The 12,981-nt window shown below is 37.5% G+C and overlaps 1 protein-coding gene across 1 annotated transcript in view; it reads left to right on the top strand.

The window, feature by feature from the left end:
* Positions 1-12,981, top strand: part of LOC128654636 (myosin-3) — a 156,585-nt gene that overhangs the window by 103,687 nt on the left and 39,917 nt on the right. The window contains exons 26-28 of the mRNA XM_053708659.1: positions 2,507-2,597; positions 4,349-4,738; positions 10,252-10,378. Coding sequence (XP_053564634.1) covers positions 2,507-2,597; positions 4,349-4,738; positions 10,252-10,378 — 608 coding nt within the window. The remainder of the gene's footprint in view (positions 1-2,506; positions 2,598-4,348; positions 4,739-10,251; positions 10,379-12,981) is intronic.

Here is a 12,981-nt window from a genome sequence, read left to right as displayed (position 1 = left end):
ATCACCTAATATGCTTAATTGATAGTAGGCTTTCGAGCCTATACAGCTTGGAGTAAGACAACATGCATAAAGAGGATGATGTTGTCAAAATACTCATTTGCCTAATAATTCTGCACTCCCTGTATATACACAGTACATACAGTATATATATATATATATATATATATATATATATATATATATATATATATATATATATATATATATATATATATATATATATATATATATACAGTATATACATAGATATACATTTAGACATCCATTGACTTCTAAGCGGGAATAGGTTATCGCACACGTGATATTTTAAGTTCAGCTTTTTACTCTTGTTGGGTTAGCGCAAGAGCGAAAACGGTTTACTTTCAACTTGTAATACTTGTGCAACCCAACGCATGCAAAAAGCTTAGTTCTAATGCAGTTAACGCTGTAGCAGGATTGTCAAATAACTTTCCACTTGTAATCTGGCCCCAAATACATTCAGGGCCAAATTACAAGTGGAGCGGTATTTACTGCTTAAGTTAGAGCGCTAATTGCGCTAGAAGTAATCTTTTTGTGCGTGTCGGGTATGTATCTCAATGTTAAAGTCTTTTGCCTGCCTTTTTATTTCTAACACCTGAGATCGCATATCTTTCATGTCTTTGAGTCCTTATAAGTTTTGTGTGTAAAATTTTTTTGAATAATTTTTATTATGTTATTATGAGAGTATCTGTATAATGTAATGTAATGCATTTTTGATGTGTTTTGTGCAACTTTTTAATTTCGCAAAACAGTTAACCACAGCTCTAAGATTGCGGTAATCATTTAAGTGTAAATCGCAATTGCACCCACGCGATCCCAATTGTGCTCAACTTGTAATATGACCGCAATTTAACCTGCACGCAAACGATCGCAATAACCCTTGCAAAAACGTTTGTGCGCCACTTGCACAATAATAAATTAACCCCTAGTTATGGGTACCATTATGATGACATTTATCTTCAACTATATTTCAGTGCTGACATGTATGCAGCAACTCTCTTTCAGATAACTGCAGTGTAACCTATAATTAGACTGAGGTGCATGAAACATGTTTAGCATTTAGTGTCCCTTTAAGGGAACATCAAAGTGTTTTTATTTATAGATCAGAACTGAATTACTAGATTACAAGAGAACTGCATACAAAATAAAGGTTTTAAAGATACATATTTTGCTTGCATAATTTGCTTTGTTTTGCATTCCAGGGACATACCAATTGAAAGCCTCTTAAAGGGACACTGAACCCAATTTTTTTCTTCCATGATTCAGATAGAGCATGACATTTTAAGCAACTTTCTAATTTACTCCTAGTTTTTTTCGTCATTCTCTTGGTATCTTTATTTGAAATGCAAGAATGTTTAGATGCCGGCCCATTTTTGATGAACAACCTGGGTTGTCCTTGCTGATTGGTGGATAAATTCATCCACCAATAAAAAAGTGATGTCCAGAGTCTGAACCAAAAAAAAAGCTTAGAAGCCTTCTTTTTCAAATAAAGATAGCAAGAGAACAAAGAAAAATTGATAATAGGAGTAAATTAGAAAGTTGCTTAAAATTGCAGGCTCTATCTGAATCACAAAAGAAAAAAAAATTGGGTTCAGTGTCCCTTTAAGTGATTTTTTTCTTGTCACATTTGCTTCGGTCAATTAGAGACAGATATCAACAAGTGTCTGTAATGAGAAAAAAAAAATAATAGATGAAAAGTGAGGAAAATTATAACTAAAGTGCATTGCAAAATTTGACTATGAATTATTTAAGATTTTATGAGGAGATTAAAGTCCCTTTATCTAGCAGTTTATTGTCATCTACAGATCAGTCACAATGTATAGTGTGTGACAGGAATATGATATTTTCCATGAATATAAATGGCCACCAACTCATGCAAATGTATATTGTGGTAGATCCAGATCTTTTAGTAAAGTTTTATTAAACTTATTTTATTCCCATGACTGCCTCATTTGTGAAATAATTTAATTATAATAATATTAGTAATATCACTTATTTAATTGGAAGTAGCATCGTTTTCTTATTGGTCCCTAGGAGAATATATTATGTATCTTGTGATCATTAATGGCAAAATGTTACGGTGTTTAACCTCTTAATGACAGTGATGTGCCCTGTAGGTTGCCTATAGCAAGGAGTGCTGTAACAGCGCAAGTCTCACCAACACCTGCATATTACACCCCTAGACAGACGACATAGGGCTTGTTTCCATTGAGCCAAAATTGGGTTTGCCATTTTTCAAAGGCGCCCTTTCCATCATTACCGGCCTTTTATGGAAACCTGGTACTAAAATGGAGCAGTAAAGTACTTTTAGCTGTCATCAACTTCAGCTCCATTGTTAACAACTCAAAGGAAACAAGCCATTACAAGGTGTCATTAAGGGGTTAAGTTACAAAATTCTTCTAGTCATCACAATCTGTTAAAAACATTACTTTAATATACACATCAAATATATAATGCTTAAATTGGTTTTTACACATCTTTATTATAGGAAAGATTTTGAGATAAGCCAACTGCTTAGTAAGATTGAAGATGAGCAGACTATGGGATCTCAGCATCAAAAGAAAGTTAAAGAGCTTCAGGTAACAATGAATGTGTTTTTAAATTGCACAGATATTTAACTGTATATAATTTGTAAGTGGATGGTGCTTTTGTAAGTTGATAACTCAAGGCGACCAATCACAGCCCAAGATTATCAATACCTTGTCCTTTCTCTTTCAAGTAGTTGGATTTTGATAGTCCCCATTTAGGTCTGCTATCAGCAGAAAAAAGAGTGACCAATCAGAATCCTTTGACCTTCTTACTGCTGGAATGGTGCTCTAAATTCACAAAATTAAGCCCCCGTATGGAGATTTATAATAGCGCAAAGGATTAGACTTAAAAATACACTCAAAATAAGTATCCAAAAAGAAGTATACATTATTATAAAATAGAGCTGATGGCATGAACTTTAAGGATATCAATTGATAATGTAGTTACTGAGTGATATAGCTCTTTTGTGATTTTGTTTTTATTTGCTCATGAAAAAGCCGAATGTATCGTTGAAACGTGTTGAGCTGATTAAACCTGTAACTGAGCTTTTAATCTTGCAAAGGAGCTTTGATCCTTTTTATTTATACAACTGGAAAAAATATACTGACTCCCTGTGAGGATTTTCCTTTTTGTGATTTACATGCTGCACTATTGGTATCTTGAAAGGAGATTTACAATTGTGCGAAGAATTAGAATTGAAAATACATTCAAAATATTTTACCCAAAAAGAAGCATACATCATTACGAAATTCTCTCCCTACAATCAAATAATTATTAATTCATATTTATTTCTAATGAAATTGATAATTTGGGGGCAAAATAACACCAAAAAATATTTAAAAAAATATTAAAAGCTTTCAATTAATTCGTAAAAAGCACTTGATTCAAAATTTACAATCAAAGTGATTCATTTCAGTCCTCAAATGAGTAGTCATCCAAAAATAGTCTCAAAGCAGGTCTACTTCCATTTCAAATTAACATGTGACTTAGAGAAAATATGGTAAGTCTCTCTAGGTAGGAGGGTTTTCAAAGAGCCCTGAAACTATACATGGTTGGAGACAGTGTATTGGAGCAGGGTAGAGAGTTCCAGAGGACATGAGCAGTGTGTGTGAAGTATTGGAGGCTAGAAAGGGAAGTAGTAGGAGGGTCAAAGATTAATCGGCGGGGAGAATTTGTAGATGAGTGAGGAAATATAGTTGTGAGTGAGACTGTTGAGTGCCTTTTAGGTTAGGGACAGGGTTAATAATTTGTATTGTATGGGGAGTCAGTCTAGGGAATGGCAGAGCAGATTGGTGACTTAGGTGGATGGTCTTGTCTTGGATTGCTCCGGTTGAAGTTATTGCTTGTAAAATTAATACCTGTAACATTAATAAAGATGCTTGATAAAACAATTAACACCAGAAATTGCCAAGTCAAGTGATACAGTATATTATTGCCTCTAAGAAAATGTAGTTTTCAAAAAATAATTTTTGTGGAATTTTCAAAAATGCTAAATATATTTTTAATAGACTCTCAGGGCCTAATAATGTAAAGATCTCTATTGTGGCGAGATGATCCAAGATGTCTCGTCATTACTGAGTTCAATCAAATAATTTTAGAAAGGCATATTCTAGCTTGAGAGTTGTTTATCTCACTCATGAGTTTTGGTTTTAATTTAGTTTTTATTATTATTATTTGTTACTGTTTGCATTTATTTTACTTTCAGGTGCTTCAGTTAGGTAGGGCAAAGTAACCGCTTAATTACTATATAAAAAATATGCTCTATTGATTTTCATTGAGTACGTTACTATTAACCTCACAGGCTCGTATAGAAGAACTGGAAGAGGAAATTGAAGCAGAGAGAGCTACGAGAGCCAAAGCTGAGAAGCAGAGGTCCGACCTGTCCAGGGAGTTGGAAGAGATCAGTGAGAGGCTGGAGGAGGCTGGTGGAGCCACTGCTACTCAGATTGAGTTCAATAAAAAAAGGGAGACTGAGTTCCAGAAAATGCGTAGGGACCTTGAAGAGATTTCCCTTCAGCATGAAGCTACTGTGGCCACCCTGCGCAAGAAACATGCAGACAGCACAGCTGAGTTTGGGGAGCAAATAGACAACTTGCAACGTGTGAAGCAGAAACTGGAGAAAGAGAAGAGTGAAATGAGGATGGAGATTGATGATATTAACAGTAACCTGGAGACTCTCACTAAATCCAAGGTTTGTACATACTGACCCTCCTGACTGATAGATTGGGCTACAGTGCAGTACTACATAATGAATAATAGTACTCTCTAAAAGCCTTACAGAATAGCAAACTAGAATACTATAATATCAAGTAATAGTACTCTCTAAAAGCCTTACAGAATAGCAAACTATAATACTACAATATCAAGTAATAGTACTCTCTAAAAGCCTTACAGAATAGCAAACTAGAATACTACAATATCAAGTAATAGTACTCTCTAAAAGCCTTACAGAATAGCAAACTAGAATACTACAATATCAAGTAATAGTACTCTCTAAAAGCCTTACGGCTAGATTTAGAGTTTTGTCGGTAAGGACCCGCGTAGCTAACGCCGGCTTTTTTCTGGCCGCACCATAACAATAACTCTGGTATTGAGAGTCCACATAAAGGCTGCGTTAGGCTCCAAAAAAGGAGCGTAGAGCATATTTAACGCAGCTTCAACTCTCGATACCAGAGTTGCTTACGGACGCGGCCAGCCTCAAAAACGTGCTCGTGCACGATTCCCCCATAGGAAACAATGGGGCTGTTTGAGCTGAAAAAAAACCTAACACCTGCAAAAAAGCCGCGTTCAGCTCCTAACGCAGCACCATTGTTTGCTATGCGGAAACACTTCCTACGTCTGCACCTAACACTCTAACATGTACCCCGAGTCTAAACACCCCTAACCTTACACTTATTAACCTCTAATCTGCCGCCCCCGCTATCGCTGACCCCTGCATATTATTATTAACCCCTAATCTGCCGCTCCGTAAACCGCCGCTACTTACATTATCCCTATGTACCCTTAATCTGCTGCCCTAACATCGCCGACCCCTATATTATATTTATTAACCCCTAATCTGCCCCCCACAACGTCGCCTCCACCTGCCTACACTTATTAACCCCTAATCTGCCGACTGGACCTGAGCGCTACTATAATAAAGTTATTAACCCCTAATCCGCCTCACTAACCCTATAATAAATAGTATTAACCCCTAATCTGCCCTCCCTAACATCGCTGACACCTAACTTCAATTATTAACCCCTAATCTTCCGACTGGAGCTCACTGCTATTCTAATAAATGTATTAACCCCTAAAGCTAAGTCTAACCCTAACACTAACACCCCCCTAACTTAAATATAATTTACATCGAAATTAATTATCTCTTATTAAATAAATTATTCCTATTTAAAGCTAAATACTTACCTGTAAAATAAATCCTAATATAGCTACACTATAAATTATAATTATATTATAGCTATTTTAGGATTAATATTTATTTTACAGGTAACTTTGTAATTATTTTAACCAGGTACAATAGCTATCAAATAGTTAATAAATATTTAATAGTTACCTAGTTAAAATAATAACAAAATTACCTGTAAAATAAATCCTAACCTAAGTTACAATTAAACCTAACACTACACTATCATTAAATTAATTAAATAAAATATCTACAATTACCTACAATTAAACCTAACACTACACTATCAATACATTAATTAAATACAATATCTACAAATAACTACAATGAAATAAACTAACTAAAGTACAAAAAATAAAAAATAACTAAGTTACAAAAAATAAAAAAATATTTACAAACATAAGGAAAATCTTACAACAATTTTAAACTAATTACACCTACTCTAAGCCCCCTAATAAAATAACAAAGCCCCCCAAAATAAAAAATGCCCTACCCTATTCTAAATTACTAAAGTTCAAAGCTCTTTTACCTTACCAGCCCTGAACAGGGCCCTTTGCGGGGCATGCCCCAAGAAGTTCAGCTCTTTTGCCTTTAAAAAAAAACATACAATACCCCCCCCCCAACATTACAACCCACCACCCACAAACCCCTAATCTAACCCAAACCCCCCTTAAATAAACCTAACACTAAGCCCCTGAAGATCATCCTACCTTGTCTTCACCATACCAGGTTCACCGATCCGTCCTGGCTCCAAAATCTTCATCCAACCCAAGCGGGGGCTGGCGATCCATCTTCCGGCGTCTGAAGAGGTCCAGAAGAGGCTCCAAAGTCTTCATCCTATCCGGGAAGAAGAGTAGATCCGGACCGGCAACCATCATCTTCCAAGCGGCATCTTCTATCTTCATCCGATGAGGACCGGCTCCATCCTGAAGACCTCCACCGCGGACCCATCTTCATCCGGCGACGTCCAACTGAAGAATGACGGTTCCTTTAAGGGACGTCATCCAAGATGGCGTCCCTCGAATTCCGATTGGCTGATAGGATTCTATCAGCCAATCGTAATTAAGGTAGGAATATTCTGATTGGCTGATGGAATCACCCAATCAGAATCAAGTTCAATCCGATTGGCTGATCCAATCAGCCAATCAGATTGAGCTCGCATTCTATTGGCTGTTCCGATCAGCCAATAGAATGCAAGCTCAATCTGATTGGCTGATTGGATCAGCCAATCGGATTGATCTTGATTCTGATTGGCTGATTCCATCAGCCAATAAGAATATTCCTACCTTAATTCCGATTGGCTGATAGAATCCTATCAGCCAATCGGAATTCGAGGGACGCCATCTTGGATGACGTCCCTTAAAGGAACCGTCATTCTTCAGTTGGACGTCGCCGGATGAAGATGGGTCCGCGGTGGAGGTCTTCAGGATGGAGCCGGTCCTCATCGGATGAAGATAGAAGATGCCGCTTGGAAGATGATGGTTGCCGGTCCGGATCTACTCTTCTTCCCGGATAGGATGAAGACTTTGGAGCCTCTTCTGGACCTCTTCAGCCGCCGGAAGATGGATCGCCAGCCCCCGCTTAGGTTGGATGAAGATTTTGGAGCCAGGACGGATCGGTGAACCTGGTATGGTGAAGACAAGGTAGGATGATCTTCAGGGGCTTAGTGTTAGGTTTATTTAAGGGGGGTTTGGGTTAGATTAGGGGTATGTGGGTGGTGGGTTGTAATGTTGGGGGGGGGTAGTGTATGTTTTTTTTTTACAGGCAAAAGAGCTGAACTTCTTGGGGCATGCCCCGCAAAGGGCCCTGTTCAGGGCTGGTAAGGTAAAAGAGCTTTGAACTTTAGTAATTTAGAATAGGGTAGGGCATTTTTTTATTTTTGGGGGCTTTGTTATTTTATTAGGGGGCTTAGAGTAGGTGTAATTAGTTTAAAATTGTTGTAATATTTTTCTTATGTTTGTAAATATTTTTTTATTTTTTGTAACTTAGTTCTTTTTTATTTTTTGTACTTTAGTTAGTTTATTTCATTGTAGTTATTTGTAGGTATTGTATTTAATTTATTTATTGATAGTGTAGTGTTAGGTTTAATTGTAGGTAATTGTAGGTATTTTATTTAATTTATTTATTGATAGTGTAGTGTTAGGTTTAATTGTAACTTAGGTTAGGATTTATTTTACAGGTAAATTTGTAATTATTTTAACTATTTTAGCTATTAAATAGTTCTTAACTATTTAATAGCTATTGTACCTGGTTAAAATAAATACAAAGTTACCTGTAAAATAAATATTAATCCTAAAATAGCTATAATATAATTATAATTTATATTGTAGCTATATTAGGATTTATTTTACAGGTAAGTATTTAGCTTTAAATAGAAATAATTTATTTAATAAGAGTGAATTAATTTCGTTAGATTAAAATTATATTTAATTTAGGGGGGTGTTAGTGTTAGGGTTAGACTTAGCTTTAGGGGTTAATACATTTATTAGAATAGCGGCGAGATTCGGTCGGCAGATTAGAGGTTAATAATTGAAGTTAGGTGTCGGCGATGTTAGGGAGGGCAGGTTAGGGGTTAATAAATATAATATAGGGGTCGGCGGTGTTAGGGGCAGCAGATTAGGGGTACATAGCTATAATGTAGCTGGCGGCTCTTTGTGGTTGGCAGATTAGGGGTTAATTATTGTAGGTAGGTGGCAGCGACGTTGTGGGGGGCAGGTTAGGGGTTAATAAATATAACATAGGGGTCAGCGATGTTAGAGCAGCAGATTAGGGGTACATAGGGATAATGTAGCTGGCGGCGGCGTGCGGACGGCAGATTAGGGGTTAATAAGTGTAGGTAGCTGGCGGCGACATTGTGGGGGGCAGATTAGGGGTTAATAAATATAATATAGGGGTCGGCGGTGTTAGGGGCAGCAGATTAGGGGTACATAAGTATAACGTAGCTGGCGGCGGCGTGCGGACGGCAGATTAGGGGTTAATAAGTGTAGGTAGCTGGCGGCGACGTTGTGGGGGGCAGATTAGGGGTTAATAAATATAATATAGGGGTCGGCGGTGTTAGGGGCAGCAGATTAGGGGTACATAAGGATAACGTAGGTGGCGGTCGGCAGATTAGGGGTTAAAAAAATTTAATCGAGTTGCGGCGATGTGGGGGGACCTCGGTTTAGGGGTACATAGGTAGTTTATGGTTGTTAGTGTACTTTAGAGTACAGTAGTTAAGAGCTTTATGAACCGGCGTTAGCCCAGAAAGCTCTTAACTACTGACTTTTTTCTGCGGCTGGAGTTTTGTCGTTAGAATTCTAACGCTCACTTCAGACACGACTCTAAATACCGGAGTTAGAAAAATCCCATTGAAAAGATAGGATACGCAATTTACGTAAGGGGATCTGCGGTATGGAAAAGTTGCGGCTGAAAAGTGAGCGTTAGACCCTTTTTTGAGTGACTCCAAATACCGGAGGTAGCCTAAAACCAGCGTTAGGAGCCTCTAACACTGGTTTTCACGGCTACCGCCAAACTCTAAATCTAGGCCATACAGAATAGAAAACTAGAATACTACAATATCAAGTAATAGTACTCTCTAAAAGTTAGTGCTGTGTTGTGCACAATCCACGAGCGTGAGCACATTGTTATCTTTATGGGCCACATAAACTAGCACTCCCTTGTTGTGAAAAGCTAAAAAAAAAAAAGCATGTGATTTGAGGCTGTCTTTAGTGGCTTAGAAACAGTCAGAAATGTAGAGGTTTAAAGGTTATAAAGTATATTATTATAACAATGTTGGTTGTGCAAAGCTGGGGAATGGGTAGTAAAGGCATTATCTATCTTTTTAAACAATAACAATTTTTGTGCTGACTGTTCCTTTGACTGATGTACAAAGAGCAAAGTGACAACAATCTGGTGTTCAGATATTTAAGAAACAGTTTTTTATTTGTTAAAAATCAAAAAGGAACAGAATGTAGGACTGGAACATAAAATATTTGCAGATCTTTATTGGTGGATACATTGATATTAAAAATGATTGTAACAGGACTTTCCCTAAACTAATATTTATTAAACACAGTAGTATATATTGCATAAGAACCAATAGAACTGTCTGTTGTCAATAATCTCTGTCTGTAGTGTTTCTCTATTCTGTTTAAAGTAAGACCACTGTTTGATTCTCTGAAGCTGTCAAATCAGGAATATTTCTATTGTGCCAATTTCCTGAACCATGTTTGTTGACACAGAACCACCTGGTCCTTCCTGTTGTTCAGTATCACTCCGTCTCATGACTAACTGTCTGTTTTTAATTTATTTCCTCTTTAAAGGCCAATTTTGAGAAGATTTGCCGTACAATGGAAGACCATCTTAGCGAATTTAGGTCCAAGACAGAGGAAAACCAGAGAAACATATCTGAGCTGACAATGCATAGAGCGCGCCTACAGACTGAGACTGGTAACACTTTTATTTATTTACTATTTATTTAGCACTGCAGAATCTTTTGGCACTCTACAAAAAACTAATAATAATATTTAGAGTATATGATATAGACACTAAATTGCCACCTCAGTTGACAGAGGGATGAACAGGCTTTGTTTCATATAGACTCTCCTTTATTATTATTTTCCATAGTTTGGAACTTCTAATTCGGGGTTTGACATATACAGGGAGTGCAGAATTATTAGGCAAGTTGTATTTTTGAGGTTTAATTTTATTATTGAACAACAACCATGTTCTCAATGAACCCAAAAAACTCATTAATATCAAAGCTGAATATTTTTGGAAGTAGTTTTTAGTTTGTTTTTAGTTTTAGCTATTTTAGGGGGATATCTGTGTGTGCAGGTGACTATTACTGTGCATAATTATTAGGCAACTTAACAAAAAACAAATATATACCCATTTCAATTATTTATTTTTACCAGTGAAACCAATATAACATCTCAACATTCACAAATATACATTTCTGACATTCAAAAACAAAACAAAAACAAATCAGTGACCAATATAGCCACCTTTCTTTGCAAGGACACTCAAAAGCCTGCCATCCATGGATTCTGTCAGTGTTTTGATCTGTTCACCATCAACATTGCGTGCAGCAGCAACCACAGCCTCCCAGACACTGTTCAGAGAGGTGTACTGTTTTCCCTCCTTGTAAATCTCACATTTGATGATGGACCACAGGTTCTCAATGGGCTTCAGATCAGGTGAACAAGGAGGCCATGTCATTAGATTTTCTTCTTTTATATCCTTTCTTGCCAGCCACGCTGTGGAGTACTTGGACGCGTGTGATGGAGCATTGTCCTGCATGAAAATTATGTTTTTCTTGAAGGATGCAGACTTCTTCCTGTACCACTGCTTGAAGAAGATGTCTTCCAGAAACTGGCAGTAGGACTGGGAGTTGAGCTTGACTCCATCCTCAACCCGAAAAGGCCCCACAAGCTCATCTTTGATGATACCAGCCCAAACCAGTACTCCACCTCCACCTTGCTGGCGTCTAAGTTGGACTGGAGCTCTCTGCCCTTTACCAATCCAGCCACAGGCTCATCCATCTGGCCCATCAAGACTCACTCTCATTTCATCAGTCCATAAAACCTTAGAAAAATCAGTCTTGAGATATTTCTTGGCCCAGTCTTGACGTTTCAGCTTGTGTGTCTTGTTCAGTGGTGGTCGTCTTTCAGCCTTTCTTACCTTGGCCATGTCTCTGAGTATTTCACACCTTGTGCTTTTGGGCACTCCAGTGATGTTGCAGCTCTGAAATATGGCCAAACTGGTGGCAAGTGGCATCTTGGCAGTTGCACGCTTGACTTTTCTCAGTTCATGGGCAGTTATTTTGCGCCTTGGTTTTTCCACACGCTTCTTGCGACCCTGTTGACTATTTTGAATGAAACGCTTGATTGTTCGATGATCACGCTTCAGAAGCTTTGCAATTTTAAGAGTGCTGCATCCCTCTGCAAGATATCTCACTATTTTTGACTTTTCTGAGCCTGTCAAGTCCTTCTTTTGACCCATTTTGCCAAAGGAAAGGAAGTTGCCTAATAATTATGCACACCTGATATAGGGTGTTGATGTCATTAGACCACACCCCTTCTCATTACAGAGATGCACATCACCTAATATGCTTAATTGGTAGTAGGCTTTCGAGCCTATACAGCTTGGAGTAAGACAACATGCATAAAGAGGATGATGTGGTCAAAATACTCATTTGCCTAATAATTCTGCACTCTCTGTATATATATATATATATATTTTCATACAAACATTTGTATCTGGCACTAAATACGTTTATCTCCTTAACATATATATTGACTCTTTAATTTAAAAATATATGTTTCTACCCCTATACTTAGCTATAGTCACCCTTAGAATGATCAGAAACATACTGAACTAATGTAAGAAATATTGCAACTTGCAAATGTAAGCTGTCTCTTAAATTTTCTCCATGCAGATTAGGCAAAGGGCTTGCTCAATACACTGTGCTGCCTGGGTCCCAACTCTGTGTCTACTACAGTCTAAATCCAACTATAAGGTTCACCAATTTAAAGTATCACATGAGAATGATGCTGATAAACAGCTGATGTACCCCAATGTGATAGATATTTCTCTATAATAACACTATTATCCAGAACATGCCTCCTTATGTGCCACCCCTATCAAATGCAACCTGTGTCCTGTGGTGCCACCAGGTTCCATTATTGACAAATTTAATTGGGAATGGCATTTATTTTATCAGTATACAAAATGACTAATTGTTACTTGAGCTTTTCTATTGGTAATGATACAGGATATAATGATAAATGCCATTGGAAAAGTGAATGGATTTTCCTGCACAAGTATCTTGATGTCTCACATTTGCATTGAATTTTACAGACCAGACTTATTTATTGCAGATCTAGACATGTGAGGAACTGGTTAATCCATTATTTGTGGATACACAAAAAGACCCTTGAGGGCCGATTTATCACGGCCGAATGGTGCCGTATACCCCTGTTTCCGAGTGAGCCTTCAGGCTCGCAGGAAACAGGAGTTAAGAAGCAGCAGTTTTAAGACCGCTGCTCCTT

Source organism: Bombina bombina, chromosome 1 (assembly GCF_027579735.1).
Source record: "Bombina bombina isolate aBomBom1 chromosome 1, aBomBom1.pri, whole genome shotgun sequence".
NCBI lineage: Eukaryota > Metazoa > Chordata > Amphibia > Anura > Bombinatoridae > Bombina > Bombina bombina.
This window is presented reverse-complemented; position numbering and strand designations above follow the sequence as displayed.